The sequence below is a fragment of the Coturnix japonica genome, chromosome 5 (assembly GCF_054131305.1).
Source record: "Coturnix japonica strain WE chromosome 5, WE-NBRP24, whole genome shotgun sequence".
NCBI lineage: Eukaryota > Metazoa > Chordata > Aves > Galliformes > Phasianidae > Coturnix > Coturnix japonica.
Window position 1 is genome coordinate 31,618,272 of NC_140667.1, and position 19,916 is coordinate 31,638,187.

The 19,916-nt window shown below is 33.1% G+C and overlaps 1 protein-coding gene across 7 annotated transcripts in view; it reads right to left on the reverse strand.

Moving 5' to 3' along the window:
* Positions 1–19,916, reverse strand: part of STXBP6 (syntaxin binding protein 6) — a 69,108-nt gene that overhangs the window by 8,274 nt on the left and 40,918 nt on the right. For 3 of the 7 annotated variants that reach the window (XM_015864903.3, XM_085550416.1, XM_085550415.1), the window contains 2 exons: positions 11,195–11,325; positions 9,217–9,382 (listed from right to left, as the gene is read on the reverse strand). In XM_015864903.3, coding sequence (XP_015720389.1) covers positions 9,217–9,382; positions 11,195–11,325 — 297 coding nt within the window. Of the gene's footprint in view, positions 1–5,345; positions 5,497–5,699; positions 5,953–6,326; positions 6,391–9,216; positions 9,383–11,194; positions 11,326–19,916 lie in introns of those variants that run through there. The other 4 variants (XR_014947194.1, XM_085550417.1, XM_085550418.1 and 1 more) reach the window with 4 other exon arrangements.

Genomic DNA, 19,916 nt, shown 5'->3' on the forward strand with positions numbered 1-19,916 from the left:
AAGAAGCTGCATTTAGAAAACTGTTATTATAACTAGGACCATGAATATCTAAGAATACTTTGAGCTGCCATTTGTTATGACATAAGTGAAACTTCACCTTTTCCAGTAGTCTCTGTTTAGCCCCTGAGAAGTCTGGTTATAAAATCAGTCAAACCACTTTAAATACTGTATGTTTTCTTACTTCACTGTTTCTCAGTCAGTTGCTACTTTGTTCATAGCTTGCTTGTTTAAAGCCAGTTCCACTAATTTTTCTTGGAAGCTTATTTTGGCTTTTGTTCAGGTCACATTTCCTGTAAACAGGCATACTAGGCAATACTGCATTGGAAATAGTTTCCTTTTTTCTTTTTTTTTTTTTTTTTTTTGCTTTATTTGGTGGAGTGATTTGAGGCCTCTTGTACCTCTTCTACAAACCAGTGCTAGCTTTTTAAAAGAAAGCACTCAACTGTGTGGTTGCAGTCAGAAAACTTACACAGAATTCCAGTGAAACAAAGTATGTGGAGAATTTCATAAAACTCATAGTTATCTAAAGCCTTAAAACTTGTTGGGGAATAGAAGCTAACAGATTGCTGACCTGAAATGTACACAAACAAACAAACAATCCTATTCTGTATGGGATCAACACAAAAACTCATGTCTCAGTAGTCTACTGAATTCCATCAGTCTATTCCTAGAGCACACGTAGGTGGTTTCTGATACAAATGATTACACTTTGTTCTTACATTAGTATCTCTAAATAGTAACATTTGTACTAGATTGACTGGAGAAGTGTTCCTATGAACTGAATTCCTATCACATAAAATTCTTCCTACAAGCTGCAAAACTTTCAAGCTGCTTTACAGGAAGTAATTACCAACATTCCAAATTTTTGGAGAAGTTAGTTCTGTGACTGAACGCCAAAACTGCCTGAACTACATCTACTAAGATGAAAATAATTTAAATTTATTTCAACCAACTGAGGTGCACAGAACCACTTAAAAAATATGTAAAATAAACAAGTAGACATGCAAAAACTGCCATTAGCCCCCTTCCTCCATATGCAAGTGGCCTCTTTTAAAAAGGAACTCAGAACATCAGTTCATCCCTATGCATATTTTGGTAGTGTTTTACTCCTCTTGCAAATGTTATGAAATTAAGCATATAATAAGCAGAATGTGTATGTTTAGGTCAACTTTTATATGATACTAAAATAAAAAAGGACACTGGGTTTAATTCGGTATTTTTCAACAGCAAATATGCTATTAAAAACACAAACATACTACAAATTTATTTTTGTTTGTTCAAATGATTGGCTTAATGGGGTAGCTTTTAATACAGCATTTTCAATGATATTTTGTCTTATATGAAATTGTCTTATCATCTGAAAAGGAATTTAACATTCATATTTTCAAATCAATTAATAGCTATACAGTCCAGTAATTTTATTTATTTTTTTTTTTTTAAAGCAAATCAGAGCTTTCATTTTAAATTTTTGCAGCAGTATTTAAACTTCTGGAATTAAACTCCCCTTTTTTCCTTAGAAAATTCAGTAAGTGACTTGTGTAATTACACATCATGCATCAGGCCCAAAGGTGCAGAAACAGCAGACTTTGTATGAGTGCCCTTAGACCAGTTATCTTGGAGGCTTAAATTCCAGATAAAGAGAAACACCAAAGAAACAACATTTTCCAGGAAGCACCAAAGTTCCCGTCAACTTCATTTTTAGGTTTTTTGTTCTTACAATCACAAACTATGTCAGAGAAGGCATAAAAAGGTGCATTCTTAATCCAGCATACATGGTACTTTAAAGATATACAGACACTATCATCAACCAACATGGAAATTAATTGATTTACTAAAGTAATTTGTCTCCTGAGATAGTGTTATTGTAGTTCGCATGAACTGTTTTAACATACATTCACAAAAATTTCATCATGTTCTCTATTAATCATGTCAAAACTATTTCATTTCAACCCAAGGTTTTATAAGTACATAAGCGGTAAAACTTCACAGTAATTGACTTGTGAACACAGGCATTTAATTTTTAATTGTGCATGTATTTAGCAATTATCTTCTGTTCTGAGAAGAAATAACTGAGTTTATTATCAGTAATTAAGAAGCTCTGTGTATCACACCAAAACAACTTAAAAAGAAATAAGAAAACAAGCTATTTATGCTTCCTATTGATCTGCAATAAAACTGGACTTGCATTACTAAATGAAGTAAGATTAAAAGAGTACCAGTGATCAGTATAAAATTCATGAACACAGCATATCTACTCTTCTTGCCCATGTGTACTATTTTTACTAGTACATGCTGGTGTCCCTACAAGTTCAACATAAATTTGGAAATAGGGACTTTAATTAAAAAGAATGACTTAATCTTAACTATTTCATGTTTTGTTGACTGACTGTGAACTCATCATCCAGGAACAAAGCCATTGCACCATTAAAGCATCTATTTAAAACTGAAGGTCTTGAGAGAGGTAAATATGCTGAAAAGTTATATTTTCAATTAAAAAATAACTTCCCTTCACTGAAGAAGTTATATCTAAATTCTTCAAAATCTTAGACTCAGAAATACTAGACAGTCTTATAATAATCTTGACAATTTTCTTTGTATAAAGTTCTTAATTTGCATGAAAACTGTTTCCAAGATTAGGAGCACCTCTGCAGATTCCCTATACTACAACTAGACATTTCCATTGTATCCCTTGAATCTGCAGTTGTAAGTTCTATTTTCACAGTGAGAAAATTCATATTGAACAAAAGGCCATAGCCTGAGCAGAAAACAAGAATTTTCAAGCAGATCAGAATTTAATCAAACAAATGAGTGTTCAGCTGCAGGTGGCAGTACTAGCACAGACGTGTCACATCTTTTAGCTTGTACACATATACAACATCAAAACCCCTGTGTTCTCAAGGCACAGATCAATGTTTTCAGCTTTGTAAAAACCTGACCCTGCTTGGGAAAGTAGGTATCAGAATAAGTGATCTCTAATGTATTACTTCACTAGTTTCCACAGCTTTGATGTGGGTAGGTCACTTCTTTTGACACAAATGAATCTTTTACTACTGTTTAATGGTAATGATAGTTCAGAGTAACTTTGAATAGAAAAACAGAGGCAAATATTGCATGTTATTTTGAAGTATAGATTTAGTAGATCAGATACAACTAATTCCATTTAATACATGCACCTAATTCAGTATTTTGTCCAAAGTATATAATTCAAAGAAAAAATAAAATGAGTTGACGTTCACAGTAAATTAAGAACCTGCAGGATGGCAGGGGAAATCTGAAGGGTATTGTTGAACTTCATAGTACTATATAACCTGCTAAAGTAAAAAAGACAATGACTTCCCTAAATGCAAGTTTAAGTCAACACTTGAGAGAACTCCAAATTCCTGTTGAAATCCATAGTTAGCTATAAAGCATCATTTTAACATTAGTCCTTCAGAGGGAGGGAAGGAGAGGAGTTGGAAACAGAAGACATTGTTCATATAAGTGCATGCACACATTTAAATTGAGGCCTTCCCAAAGAATCAAAGAAATCTTCTGATATCATATCTTGTTGGTGGTCTGGAATTGAAGAGGATATGGAAAATGCTGTGTAAATTCATCAGCTATACATCCTTTCAACAAAGAAATGTTTCTACAGGAACACAGAGATGAGACCAATAACTTCACCAAGTTAGTTCATAGTCTGATAGCAGCACAAGATTTACCAGGATTAGTAGTTATAACTGGTCGTTAAGTAATTTGGACCAGCTGCTGATTTATTCCTTCAAAAATAGGAAAGCTAGGTATTTTTAGGGATTGTTATTTCAGATTTGATCAGACTTTGCCCCTTGAAATCAAAGCTGTGATGCCCCCTATCAAACTTTTTCTCCCTCAACATGTCAGGTTCCATCAGCTGCACAGAAGCAATACAATTCATTAAGTCTATAATGAGAGAGAGTTGTACAAAGGCAACCTGTTTTGAATTTTATGAGTGAGTTTAAATACTTTGAAGTCAAAGACATGAAATCAATAAATTGTATCCTAGAAAAATTACTGTCATAGCAAACTGAGCATTCTGAAATGGCCATCAAATTAATTATTATTCAGCAAGTTTGTTTAGGGATACACAGCAAATATCATCTCCCAAGAATACTTCAATGATATTACAAAGTTTTTATCAGTGACAGCACTAGCTTGTGAGTCCGTGCAGTTATATTTTGTTATCTAGCAACACATATATATATGTATCATAATATAGCAACGTTTTACAATGGAGTATATGATATCTCATGTTCACTGAACTGCAGCAGTGGAACCACACAAACTTGTTGTGGGTGAGACTGTGACAAGGCTTTCTCCTGAAATCAGATTTTTATTGTGACTGACATTCAGAAACCGATTTCTCCATCAATTTCATTTTCATGGGCTGCTCATTTTCTTCCACAGAAGTATTTTTTAGGCAGAACTTTAATTAAAAAACAAACAAACAAAAAAACAATAACCACTACCACCCTAACCAACAGTATAGAAACTTGCAAGCAACAACAGACAACAAGTTTAAATGCAACCTCTCAGGAAAAAGACAAAAGAAAACAAAAGCAGAGACATAGGCACACAAAATGCAAACAAGCATAGGGCTCAAAGGTGCTGGAATGCACTTCAGATGCTATATAGCAGTTCAGTAGAACTGCATTATAAGCCAACTGGATTTTATTTACAAAGGAGAGAAAAACTGCAAATAAGAAAACAGAACTGTCACAGTGAATCAGACTTGTGGTTTGTTTACTGCTTTATCTACCAGTATAAATTAATGCCTTCTTAAGGGGCCTTGCCATCCCAGTAGGTAAACTGGAATGAATACACATAACGGAGCCTTCTCCTAAGGTTCAATACTTACTATACTTACTATATACAATACTTTCTTGACCAGAAGAACAAGTGCTTCCAAACTTTGTACGTTATTTATTTACAGATGAAAACAATCATTATTTTATCAATCTTTTCAATATTTTTATGTAAGCAGTGCATTAAAAGATTTGCCAAAGCTATGTGCTTTTTTGTTTTCTAACCTCAATCCTTGTCTTAAACTTACTTACTAATAATAAATTTCAAATTTAAAAAGATGACATACTGTTAATAATTTTTCAACAATTACTTTCAGAAACATCATTATTTTCTAGGGTTCAATATCACCGTACAGTTCTGATGCCCCACCTTTCTTTGCTGAAATGAAATCTAAAAGTTTAGAAGTTGCAGAAATTAGAAAAATACAGAAATCAGAAATCAACAATTAAAAACTGGAAAATACATTGCACAAATGTTAAAAGTAAAACTGAAAAATCATTGATGCATTTGATAAAAAAAATTACCTTCTATGTTTCCAGTGTACTTCTGTTGATGTTTTTAAACACTGGCATCGATGCTGGGACAGGATGTTATCACATTGAGGATCAGATATAAGGAAAGGAATTCTTAACTTGAATCATTTCCTTATTTTTCATTTTCTTGCTCTTTTCCAAACTGAGAAATTTAAACTTAGTTTTATACTTGAATTTAATATATTCATATAAAATAGGACAAATCCAAATTAGTGTTTACAATACAAATAAAAGTCTACTGACCAGAAAATTTGCTATTAGTAATTAGGAGGAAAAAAAAACCAGTGACAGTCTGTCTCAGATATTTCAAAACAACAAAATACTATCAAAAACAAGTGATAGTTTTTTTTGCTTGTTTGTTTTAATACATAAATCAATTTTGTCACAGTATCTTCACATTAATTCACAGTAAAAGAATTAATTTACAAGTGCAAGTCTGTTAGGCTCACATGGTCAGGTACACATTTTTTCAGTGACTATCAGTTATGAAGTGAAAACACTATCAGATATTTGAAAGAAGAGGGGCCAGGAGGAGCTTTAGTCTTCCTTCCAATCCTAATTCCTAATTTCATGTGTCTTCTGAAGTCATTCATTCAACCTGAACAGTAAGAAGGAAGCCAACACATATTTACTCGGTCTCAAATGGCTTATTCCAAAAATATATCACTCATGAACATCACTTCTAATGTATAAAATGTATCCAGATAACACAAAGTATTTTGTTTTAAAGCTAACAGTTACTGACAAACTGCAAAACTTCTGTGAAATCTACATTCTAAAGCTTCCAGTCCTGAGCTGATTTCTAAAATATGACAGAAGAGCTGAATTCAAATTGGCTTTTTTCATGTAGAAATTTCATTCTCAGTTAAATCCACAGAATTAATAAAAATACCATGAAGTCCTGTTCCTTGATAGCTGAAGCTAAGATGAGTCAATAGCTTACAAAAAAAAAAAAAAAAAGAAACTCATTACCATTTCCACACTGGCAATATATTCCTAGAGAAGAGTTATCCACTAAGAAATCTTGTCAGTTGTCCTAGAGAAAAGGTTACACACGCAAAGATATATTTATTTCGGCTTCAAAGGATATTTTAATAACTACAGCTTATAGGGCAAAGCTTAGAACAAACAAAAAGCAAGATCATCACCTTATTTCCACCTTCTTGCTTCCTTCTGCAGTTCTAAAAAGTGCCTGAAGGTGGCAGCAACTGTTTATCATTAGAGGCACAGAATTTATCTTAGGTTTGTTTTTGTTTTCGATTAGTTTTGCTACTTACTAACAGTCTTTGTAGCACAATGATACCTCAGATTAGACGCATTCCAGTGTCGTTACCCACACATTAGAAACATACATAATTAAAAAGCATTTCCTACTATAAATAATAAGACCACTCTCCCTCCCATATAAATGCCTGTCTGTCTTTACTTCTACAAAGCGTTATCTAGAAATCTCCTGTTAGGCACAGATAAGTCTCTTCTACTAAGAGAGGAACTTGAAATATTTAATAAAAGGTAATACCAGGAGGAATGTTGTTTTCAAAATTTGAATTTGTTCTTTGTTCTAAGAATTCGCACCCACAGCTTTCACCAGATCATAATATCACTGTAATTACTAATGCCATTAATCAAGTTTCAGACAACACTGTAGACAAACTCCAAAGACTGTATCCTTACTTTATACTCAGAAAACAGCAAAGCAAAAAAATTGTTTGGGAGATGAAGACTCAGACCACTAGGAAGAAGTTTTTTTGTGAGTGGCAAGTTAAAATGAGGAAGTAAATGAGAGGATCTGCAGTTCCATAGAAGATGACAACTATTCACTTAAGACTAAGCTCTTAGGTAATTCCTGCAGAAACATAAATAGCTTGAATTTCACTTTCTTCACTCCTGACCTTTAGGAAGGCAAAAAGACTCAATTGTAAACAATTCCTTCAAAACTACTTTCATCCTTGGTTCCAGTTGAGAAAATGTTCAGTGGTTGTTTTTTGTTTGTTTGTTTGTTTGTTTGTTTTGGGGGGGGTTTGTATCTGAAAATAAGCAATAATGACGAGATACACACACATATATAACTTAAATATCTATAACATATAGATATTATTATAATATCTATAACATTATACAAGCGTATGTTCTAATAATGCTAAAAAAATAAAAATACTGGAGTATTAGAAGATAAATTAACCATCCAGTATGAAATTGCTGCGTACATTCCTCAGAAAGAGCAAAAGAGTATCATTTAAAATACAAGGGCTGCCATCATAAGGGGATGATGTGACATGCTTCATCTATAGTACGACATGTTTCATCTCTAAACTAACTGCACTGATGTTTCAAAATGCTTTTAATTGATTGCTTTGGTTAATTAATAGGAGGAGCAAGGGATAAGTTATAAATTCAGAACTGGATTTAGTTTATGTCAAGATATACCATCTATATAAATGTGTGTGTATATATATATATAATTTTATGTATTTATTTATTTGCATACTACAGTGATGCTTTACATTTTCCAGCCACAATGAGTTTGAAATCTGTGACATACTTCACGATTTTCCATTAGGTTTTCTGATACTACAGGTTTTAAACTAAGTGTTTCTAAGTTGCCATCATAGTCTTTTGTTTGTTTTTACTTAGTGCAGTAAGAACATCTTAATTAGATAAATATATTTTGAAGTTTTAAATACAATGTAAACCAAAAGCTTTTGAAAATGATGGGAAGATTCATGAAATAGGAAGAAAAGAAAGGAAGCTTAGAAGAAAATACAGTGTTTTTTTCTCTTAGTTTGAAAGAATGCCGACACTAAAGGAATGACTGACAGAACAATTTTGACTGCACATTAGTGGTAACATCCCTGTTGGCAGCTGAAACACATCTGGAGATGATTTCTCCTCCAAGTTTTCTTTTGGTGTTTTAGAACAAAGAGATTGCAAAAGAAAAAAACAAAAACATTGCAGGCAGGAAATTATGCTAGTGTTATAGCAGAGGAGAATTACTAGAAATAATTGAGTAAGGATCAGCATACTTGTGCTTGATGCCTACTGCCTACTAGGGGAAAACAAACAAACCCACACCTAAGTGGATCTCTTAGACAGATTAGCAACATCAAATTTCATACTCCCTGAAAGAGAAAAATAAAATTTTATTCCAGCTGAAAGGACAAAGTGTAAGAGGCTTTAACTTTTCTATTCTAGAGCCAATAAAAAGGAGATCATTGTCAGAAATCAGGAAAAAACTAAATTCTACCCTCCTAAAGGTTTAACTACCTAAGCAATATTTAGTAAAATAAATGAAAATTCTCCCTGAAAGTAATTTCTATTATTTGGGAAGTGGATGGTAAAGCTACCACATAGTGGCCAGATTTTACTTTTTCTTAACCTGATGCCTAATATCGGAAATTGCCCTCTAGAATACAACTGAGTTGTGAAATGTAACAAAACCCTTAACAGATTTCTGTCAAAAACACAACAAAGGAGTTGGCCTTGGGGATTCTTATGGGTCCCTTCCAACTCAGGATATTTTATAAAATTTCAAAGACCATAAAGGAAATCTAGTAAGGAACACATTTTGGCAGTATTGTATGATGTTATCTTATAGAGCAGTCCTCTACTCCGGGTAGGAGGGGACTTCTCAGAAGATGAGTAGTGGATATTACCTCTTAAACCAGCTTTTGAGAAGCAAAAACACTGGGAGAATCTGAAGTGATGTTTGATGGCCAAACTGTGAAGTCTACAATTTCATTACTGTCAGATTAACATATTCAGATAATATCAAGGTATAGACAAGCATATTTAAACACAGAATAACTCACATGCAAACCATCATTACGTGTCCAAATGCACTGAATAATTTCAATTTACTTACCTCCCATAATTTTAGATTGGCAGTTGATAAATTCTGGTTTCTTGTCTGTAAGATATCGCTGACATGTGTGATGAAGAATCTGAAAGAATGTGCATTTTTCTGAAGCTGTGTTTGCTACCCATTGGTCAAAAGCATTTTCAAATAGTAAATCAAATTCTGGAGAATCCTAGAAGAAAGAATACACAGTTATTATTCCACTTTCATGAATGATTTGAAAAAAGATTTCAAAAATGATTTTGGAAAAAAATTTAAAAGCAATTATGTTGGAAAAAACAAACAAACAAACCCCATAAAGATCATGAAATACCAGATCTCCCCAGGATTATTTTTTCTCTTGCATATTTTTGTTAAAAACACAGGCAAGAATTACTTTCTTAAATATTCTTAATGAGGAATGTTCAGCTAAGAAAAGAAATACCTGAAAACAATAATATTTTAGACTGAATTGTTAGAAGTTGGAATCTCTTAAGAAATTCTTCTTAGCTACATATATATAGTTACTTTCACCTTCTATATTAATACAAGGATTTTTGTTTAAATATGTTTAGCTGTTTAGCCTTTCAGTCCAAAATATACTTTCATGATTCATTATAGGAAATGTGGTTCTGGTCTCTATATTTGCCCAAAGAATGAAAATAAACAGTAAGCCCTAGTCACTGAATTTCATTTATTATCATAGTGTTGTATACGTCTCAAGATAACAAGAACAAAAGAGCACTTCCAGAACCAAGTAACCTACAGCTCTGTACCTTGCAACAGCTGTCAAAATAAATGGATTATATAAAAGCAGAGATGCTATACACTTAGAAATATTTGCTAAAAATCATTTTGTAAACTAATCCAGTAAATCCTATTTTGAATCAATGACACTTCGAACTATAGAAATACAATTCTGAAAGGAATGTCTAAGCTGAAGAACTTGATAGGACTTTCACACCAAATATATCTCCAGATGCTATTTACAGAGTTCCTTTGCAGATTATGTGAAGTATCTGTATCTATATCCATATCTACATCATTACTCTCATTTTCACCATCCCTTTTATCCAAATAAAATTCTGCTTCCTGGTTTTCATTTAGCAGTGGCCAAAGAACTTCATATTTATTAGCAGGACTGTACTGAATTTGTTGCACCAGATGCTTATTTGTATGTTCAAGAGCACAACCCTGAAGAAACCAAGGGAGGTTAGCCAGATACATTCTGCTGTACAATGAACACAGTAAATCTTTTTTTTTTTTTTTTTTTTTTTTTTTAGTATTAGTCACATTGCTGACTTCTAAATCTGCTGGTTGGCTACTGAAGATTTGCCTTTATAAGACTATGCATGTTAGTATGACTTTTCCCAAACAAGTCAGACTGCACATTCTACCTTTAAAAAAAAGTGTATATTTGAGGCAAAAATTCTAGAAACAGTTCCAAAACTACTTAGTGGGTTTCTTATTTGTTTGAATTGATATTTATTTTAAATCAATAGTCATGTGAAAGTAATAGCTAAGGTACACCACAGCCCTTTGTATGGAGGGATAATCAGTGGGGAGGGATGTGAGGAGTGGACTGTCCTGGGGAAAGGTTCACAGTATTTCCAGAAACTTGAACCTCAGGAACCTTTCCTCTCTTTCCTTCTGTTTACTGCCCTTACAACACAGCTGCATGCCAAAATGGAACCCAAGAGGCTTATAGATGGAGGCAAGGCAAACACAGCTCTTATTTTTCTCTTTAAAAGAAAAGACAGAGCAGGGAATAGAGTACATGAGTCAGGGAGGAAAAAAGTAAATATCTTGATTACATGCTTTGGCCTCCTCTCATCTTTCCCATTAAAGTCAATTTCATATACTCCACCAACTTATTTCTTGTTTGAGAATTTGCACTTAAACTTGTCTCTTATTTTTCCATTTGCCTTTTGAACAGTGAAAGATACTTATTCCACAAATCAGTTACAAGAACTCAGTTTCCATTTCTAGAACTGTTCATACTCACCTGATTAGGATCAATACCATTGACCTGGCGAAGCTGCTCAAGCATCCACTGCGTTCTCCTAACAAATGATGTAGAGCCTTCAAATTGCTTGACCTTCGTAATAGATGCTTGAGCTGGTTTCTTGTTTGTCACTAAACACATAAAAGAAACACATACAACAGTAATGGGCTGAATTTTTCAGAAATGTTCTGTTTAACTCAGTGTATCAGTTAGTTGATTTAATGGTGCATCTTCTATAACGTCCCCCAAAAGTAAATACATATTGTTAATTCTGACAGTAGAAAGCATTCTCTGTCATAGGTAACTTAGTGAAAAGTATATTCCTTATGAAAGATGGTATGTACAATTCCAAACAAGTGTTATATAACTCAAAATTAGGTACATTTCAGCTCTTGACAGGCTAAGTTGCCAACAGCTTATAAAAGCCAGAATGAAAGAGAAGCTCTTTCTTTCTGAACTTTTACAGACAATTTAGCATTTTTATTTCCCCATCCTAAGTAGCCATGGTTTCTCAAATACAGCCTGTCATGCATTTATCTCATCATTAGCTTATTTCTTTTAGGTAAGAAAGCAAACATGGCAATTCCATGCAAGCATATTTTCATATATTACCTTAATTTTATTTATTTAACTATTGGAAAAAACAACAACACATGCAGGTTTCTCTAGTCTTTTCAAAACACGCTGACTTCTATCACATTCAATTCCCAGCTTACGGGCTTAAGTACTTAAGGTACTTATAGCAAATTCAATTTAATATGAAAAAATCTTTTTAATATCTCATATGTATTCATTTTAATTGAGTCTGTGGACCTACAATGCGGTATTCTGGAACTCCTACATTTCCAATATTCTTCTCTCACTTTTCTTTAAAATGAAGGTAGTACCCTAAACAGCCATTTCTGAAGAAGATACTTTAAATAGCTTTGCAAGCACTCATGCACACTTCAGAAAAACTCACTTCAATCTAGTTTGGAAATCAAGACTGAAGATATTCATTATGGTGTATATTCATGTAGAAGGCTTGAGATATTTGTTTTATCACATTCTAGTCATTTCAACAGCAGTCACAGACAACTATTTGAGGACTGTATCACAAAAGTATTTCTCTTAATAAGTAGAATTTGGCATAATTCCCACACATCTAACAGATGTGCATCTGCATGCAGTGAGTACAGTCAAAATTACCTCATCATCCTGAAAACAATGTTTGAAACTCAGTTAAGTGTCCTGAGAGGCTAACTAAAGTTCAAGTTCATTCTCTGTATCTCACAAAATGTACTGTATTAGGAAATAGTTTTCCAGTTATGCTTGCTTAGATAACTTAGCCTTTGGAATAAATTGCCCAATGAGTTTTAAGATCCTACAGCATAAAAGGAACTGTGTCAACAGAAGTGTTCGATTGTTTTTAAAAAACAATTTACAAAATGGTAGGGTTTTTTCCTGATTTTATAGTAAATCAGCTAACATTTAGTAGAAGAGACTACTAGCAGATTCTTCAGATACAGCAGGTGCAAGAAATTCCATAAAAAAAAATCCTTATCTCTTGCTATATAATGGCCTAAGACAGAGCTAATACTTTCATATTAACAATATGAACCTTCTGATGGATACTGTTCTATGTAAATTCACAGTGGTATAACATCCAGTTATTAATATAAGGAACTAAAAAAAAAAAAAAAAAAGCGCACTAAGGATTTTAGATTACAAAGAAATAAATTTAAACAAACAAACCCAGAAACCAACCCAAAAATTCACAAACATCTGTGAAGGTATACAAGAGGCAACTGAAAGAGAGGACAGGTAGGAAGGAAAACAAGTGGGCCAAAAATAGCAATGCCAAGTTATCAGATATTATTTGTCAGTTATATCAGTTATTTAAAACAAGTCCATCAAATGACAAAGAAAAAAACCAAACAAGCAAAAAAACCACCACCACCACCAACAACAAAAAACAGTAATCTCACAGAATACATATAATTACTGTGTGTTGACTCCATAGAAACAAAGTGTTAATACTTTCTTGTATGTTATGCCTGGAAGTCTTAAAAGCACATTTAAACTGCAAGAGAAAGAGATCTTAATTAAAGGTGTTATGAGCAGATAGTGTTGAGTTGCTGTGCATATTACTTTAAATTACTTGATATATAAATATTGCATACCATTCTATTAACAGGATTTCACTCTAAGGGTGAAAGCAGAAACAAACAAACAAAAAAAAATAGTATCTGAACTGATAGTCAAGTTCTTGTTCTACAGACTCAAAGTCATCTGCAAAGTAATGAATCTCAGAACACCTATGTAAATTAAAAAAATATATATAAACCTTTTCTAAATGAATCTTAGAGGTGAACTGAATTCAAACATTTAATGGAGTCTTATCTGCCTGTGTAGATAGCCAGGAATTTTCTTCTTACAATCGTGTTTTGCATGACCTAACTTGATCCGCTACCTACTTGAAAAAGGCCAGGAAAAGTGCAAGTGAAGGGTTAGCATACAAAATACAAGATAAGGAAAGAAAACACACAGAAGTATATACATTTTTATAGCACTAGCCAAAGTTTTCCTTGACACACTACACTAATATCAGTCTTGGGGTAATCTTTTGTAATCTGTGTGTATAAGTAATATAGTCAAATTAAAATCAAGTGGAAGGAAAATAAAATAGTATTCCTCGGATCATGATTTCATTAACATTCAAAGGTTAAAACTAAAGATATTTTGAAGCAGATTAAAGATTTCAAAAGAAAAAGAAGAAGAAAAAGAGCTGGCATGAAATACAAAGAATTCATAAAATAAGAAAAAGGAAAAAAGAGAAAAGAAAGTCAAGAATCTGAATATGCCAAAAACAAGAAACCTGTATTCCACTACGTGACTCATCACATGTGTCAGAACTTAAAGAAAACAAGCAACAAGCACAGTTGGCATCTTAATATCATGCAGATTTGTTCCTATTGTTGTCGCTATATAATCATTGCTCATTTCAATTAGAAAGATTTATTTTAAAATGGATGAACTGCTCATTATTGCCCCATACTTAATCCTACTGACTGAATTATAGCTTCTCAGTGTAAGAAACGAGGTGCTGACCAGCATATACTCAGGAAGATTCGATAACAGGAATGATTGCTAAGAGGTGAAAAAAAATTACAACAGATTTCCAAGGGTTTTCTAAAATTTAAATTATGATCTATAAATACAGTCACCCTTGAATAGATGCACGTCCTTCAAAGTTAAATCTAACAGTGCAGCTTTATTTGGAGAGATATCTCCAAATTTAATATTGAGTAGAAGACGTCTGCTGGCATCTTGGGACAGTCTTATGCACTTTGTGCTCTTCTTTGCTTAACTTCACGATGTTCCTGCTGGAACCAGAAGCAGCTGGTGAACAGTCATGTTACTTTGCAGATATCTTTGAGTCATAACAAGCCCCCTTTTTTAAATTATTATTATTTACAGTTAATTTAATTATTGTTTACAATTAGTAATTAAACAATATGTGATTGGCTGTCTAATAGGAGGAATCAACATTCGTACAAAAGGTTCCCACGTATGAACCACATAGATGTTTTGTTTCTTTCAGATGAGCACACATTTTTAAGAAGGTAGACAGAGATAATTCAAAGCAAGTTAAACATGGTACGTCTATATCTGGCTTCCACCTCTGTAATTCTCCACAATTAGGAAGACACAATATCTTCACATACTCTTTACTTCTAGAAAAGTCAGAAACATGAATTTATTAAAGGATAAAAGTGTAAAGGATAAAAGTGCAACAGAAATTCTATGGAATTCTATGGAAATTCTGTTACTGAGATAAATCATTTATTCCGCAGAAAGTTAAATATTAATTTTCACACGTGAATTCCTGCAAATGCACATACTTGTCAATGAACATTCAACTGCTCATAGTCATTTTTTTTTTTGTTTAAATTTATTTATACAACAGTAAGATCCAGAAGAGTGTCATGAATTGTAAACACAACTGAAAAGCAGCAAATGTTAAAAATGAAAATACAGAAGGCTGGTTTTTAAGGATTTAGTTCACTTTCTAATTTTTCTTAAAAGAGACAAAAAATTTGTTCCACACCATGAAGATTTATTTTGAAATCTTGAAAATTTACAATAGCAACATATTTTCAACAACTACTGTCAGGTGTGACCCCTACCTCCCATGGCAACTAAGTTGGAAAACTGGTTGGAAGCTTTTAAGTCACAAATCCATGCATGTAAAGAAAATTTTTATAAAAGAGAAGGGAATTAATAAAATTATTTTAATTTTTAAGCTCCTTCAATCAAGATTTAAGAGAGAATAAAATGAATCCTCAAAATACAAGTTTAAAATTATTGTATAAAATTAAAATAAAATTAAAAGTATACAAGTATAAGTTAGCTCAATGTGCTGAAGCACTCCCTGCTTTTGGGGAGTAGGAAGAAGACAGCACCTAAACTAAGAAGACACCAAAACTAACCTATTCTTCAGGCTCATTCTCTTAATGAGAAACATGTCATTGTTTCACAGATGTACATTTCTGCAACAGTTTCCATCTAGTAATTATTCCTAGTTTGTAACCTATTGTGAATAAAGTAAATAAAAGGTGAAGAAGAAGAGGTAAATAGAGCTTATTGTCTTCTTTTAAGTTTTCATATAAAAATTTCAGAAATCAAAGAGCAAGTAATAAAAAAAGATAATAATCCTATAATATTTTTTAATATTTAAAACAAAAAACAAACAAACAAACAAACAAAACCAAAAACAAAAAAGAGTTCTTCCTTTCCTGGCACATACACTTGTCACTACATGCACCTGTCACTACATTTTTTTAGAACAACTCTTTAGAATTCAGCTGGTACGTAAAATGATAAATGAGACAACAGAATAATTGGGATAATCTGGGTTAAAGTAATTAGCATGGGTAATTTGACTATCTAAACTACTGCAACAGCTGCTTACAATATTTGCTGACAAAGAGCTACTGTCACACAAGTGAACCCCACTGTTCTACTCCCACGTCTGAGGATACGGAAAAGTTTTGCCCTTATCTGAACAAGAAACTTAAATCTCAAAGTATCTACAAATAAAAAACATTTCTGTTTGCTACTCAGAAGGAGCTGCATACATATATCTACATGTATATACATATGGTATATATACATACTGTATCAGTTGGTCTAACTGTTATCATATAGTCACACCTGCATCCCAGTTACAGGGTTACTACCTCTATCACAGCTGTAAAGAATATGCTATCCAAAACAAAAAGATACAGACATTATCCCAGAAAATTTATACTGCAGAAGGACAGGTAATCAAGCACTTAATTATTTGGCACTGCTAGAAATTCAGGAATATGTGACTATTATAGCATGTCAGGACACAAATGGATGGTAATGAGGCCCTCAAAGGCTCTTTCGAAGTCAATTTAGCCTCATCAGAGATTTACTGAATGCAGCATAATTGCAAAGACTGCAAACACAAGAAATTTAATGTGATCTAGAGTAAACTGAATAGCTATAGAATCTACAAATAACACTGGGGAAAAAAAGGCTAAGGCACTTGGATTGAAAAGATGCAAGAAATAAAATTACAGAAGAGAGCTGAGCAGCCCCATCCACTTTGAAAGGGTTTTATCTTAAAACCTCAGTCTCCATAATCAAACTCAACAGAATGAAGCATAAAGAAGCTATGGTACTAATGAGCAGACTTCTTGAAGAAACATCCAAATAGATTACATGTGCTCAACAATTATTGTACAGTACCAGCTCCTGTCTAAGTCATATTTTAAAGGTATATCTCAAATGCATTTCTCATACTACTGCATTTTGCATTCAATTGGGATGGCTTATTCCCAGAATACTAGGTATCATGCATGGCTGACATGAGTAGAAGAAAAGCAACAGGGATCAGATTACCTTCAAGCAAATAACTGAGCCACCTCAATTTCTTCTAAATAAACATGAAACACAATCAGAAAGTAATACTTCATAGCTACACCACCCCTCTACACCAGAGTTTTAAAAAGGGACCTGAAAATATGGACAGAAACAGGCCTACAGCCTCCTTTTAAGAGCAGGCAAAAATGCATTGCTAGTGGTGACTATGCAGAAAAAACAGTGTTTAGTAACTTATATTTCCTCTATCAAATAACATCATTGTGTTCTTTCTACCTATTGTAGTTTCCATGGAGGCATTACTTTCAGCATGCGTTATGTGTATAGATTTCATTAATACCCACAAAACACACACATTAGCATCATGCTCACGTATAAGCACAAGATGAGGGACATTATCTGAAGCAACACTTTTACTAAAGATAGAAGCAGTTCTGCACTTGCATGCTACCACAAGATATTCACAATGATTAGAATGTGACAGCAAAACTAATAATGCTGTATGTTCTCCTCTAACTTGCTAATATTGCCAGTTAGAAGAATGTTTCTCCTGAGAAAGGTGAGAATGTAGATATTAGATTCACTTTTACAAAAAATACTAAATTATTAAAACAAATATACACATGAAGACCTGAAATAATCTACAAGCAATGTCAATTGATACTAAATCTTATATTAATTGCAAATAAAGAACAACAGATTAAGGAAATAAATCACATTTCATATGAATCTGATAAGGTTAAATGATGTCTGTCATACAGATATCATTTTCACGATGTGAAATACAATCATCTTTGAGAGGCTGGAGTGACCAGCATGGAATACTTATTTGGATTGTGATCTACCCTTTTGAGGCTGAGAATACTGAGCAGCTTGCTAACAATCTTTATTTTATTTGTTATAATTTACATACAGGTTTGGTTTTGTTTTGTTTTTGTGTGTTTTTTTTTACTTTTAATTAATACATAACAAGGACATCACTTGACCTTAACTGATCTCAAATATAGCTCTGAACAAATAATTAGAATCAGCTTGTTCATTCCTGTTTTGTAGCAACACCAACTAAGAATCCCAGAGCAGAGACAGCAGAGTATTGATAGAAACATGGTAACTTCACAGCTCATATCAGATACTGCTATCAGCTGAGTTCTCACTTTGCCTCACAATGCACTATGTTACATACTGTGGGCTTCATATACAAAGTGAGAATCAGACTGAAGTAAGCAATCTGAAAACATGCAGGAAAATAGGAATATATTTCAAATGAATGAGTACATGACTGCACAAGCCATGGTACTATCAGAGAGGGAGAGAAGAAAACCTCTTCAGTTGCCACCAAAATCTTGGGACTGATGACTTATAGGATCATAGAATCACCAAGGCTGGTAATTCTAGATCATCCAGTCCAACTACCCACATATCACCAATAATTCCTACCAATAAGTCATTACAATAATTCCATGTCCTTTAGGACAACATCTAAATGTTTCTTGAAAACCAACAGAGACCATGACTTGACCATCTCCCTGGGCAGCCCATTCCAGTATCTAATTACTCTTTCAGAAATGTTTTTCTTAACATCCACCCTGAATCTCCCCATGTGCACCTTGAAGTCATAACTGCTGTGACTGGCCCTATAGACTCCTTTCAGACCTGCGTTCCTTGCATTCAGACACATTACATTAATGGGCAAATTCCTTGTCTTACACAGCCAAGACCTTGCCAAATCATCTCTTCTGGATTAAACTGGATAATAGATGACTAAAAACCAATTCAGCTCCAAGTTACTGCATAGTATTTAGTGATCTATGATACAAAAAAAGGAGTAAGTAGATTAAAAAAAATAATAATAAATCAGGCTTACAATTCTGTGTTTTCTAATTTCTAGCTTGAGGTACAATCTTCTTATTGATTTAATGTTTGACTGAATCCATTTCAGTAAAGAAAAGTAAAAGCAAATAGAACCCTGTCACTTAAAAAAGGATGTAATATTATTACATCTCAATATTTAAAATGAGGACAATTTATTTCTGCAAATAGTCAAGTCTGGAGCTATTTCTTGGAATGCTTTTTGTTCAGGAGGAACATCTAACTTAACTTTTACTACTTGATTTGTGAGAAGCTACTTTCTATAGTAAATTTTTGCCTACAGAGCGTTAAAGTACCCCAAACAGATTTGTACTGGCAGTTAGGACTTGGATATAACTACAGTAAACAGTACCAAATTGAAGTAGATAAGAAAAGTTTAATAAGCTTGAAAACAATTAGTACTAGATATATTATTAAATTCACCCAGTTAACAACTGTATAAGTACTTAACACCAGTCCTGTGGCAAGTACTATATGTCATCGTTAGAGATGTTCATGTTCAGACATGAATAATACCTTTATAATGTTGATTAAAAGACTGTGTTTAAGTATCCCCTAGATAAAATTCAATTTTAAAATGAGGGGAGTAAAAAGGGAAGTATAAAGTTCCAGTCTAGAAGAATAAATTAAAATGATAACCCATCCTGATTTGTACTGTTTCCCCATATTCTACAACACAGTAAGTACAATAGCCTTTAAGAATTTCTGAAGATTTTAAAAAATACAGTAATGAATGAGCAGAAAATCATTGAATCTAATTACTGAAGTATGATTGACAATAGTTCTCTTTACTCTGAGATTACAGATTGCATGAGAGATCTTACAGACAAATAATTTAACATTACAAGAGCACAGATAGTGTGTAGTTACCACAGATGGAGGCTCCAGAAAAGAGGATGTAGGGCTTGTTGTTTGTAGTTGGTTGTGGGATTTCTTTTTTAGTATTTATATACAATCTACA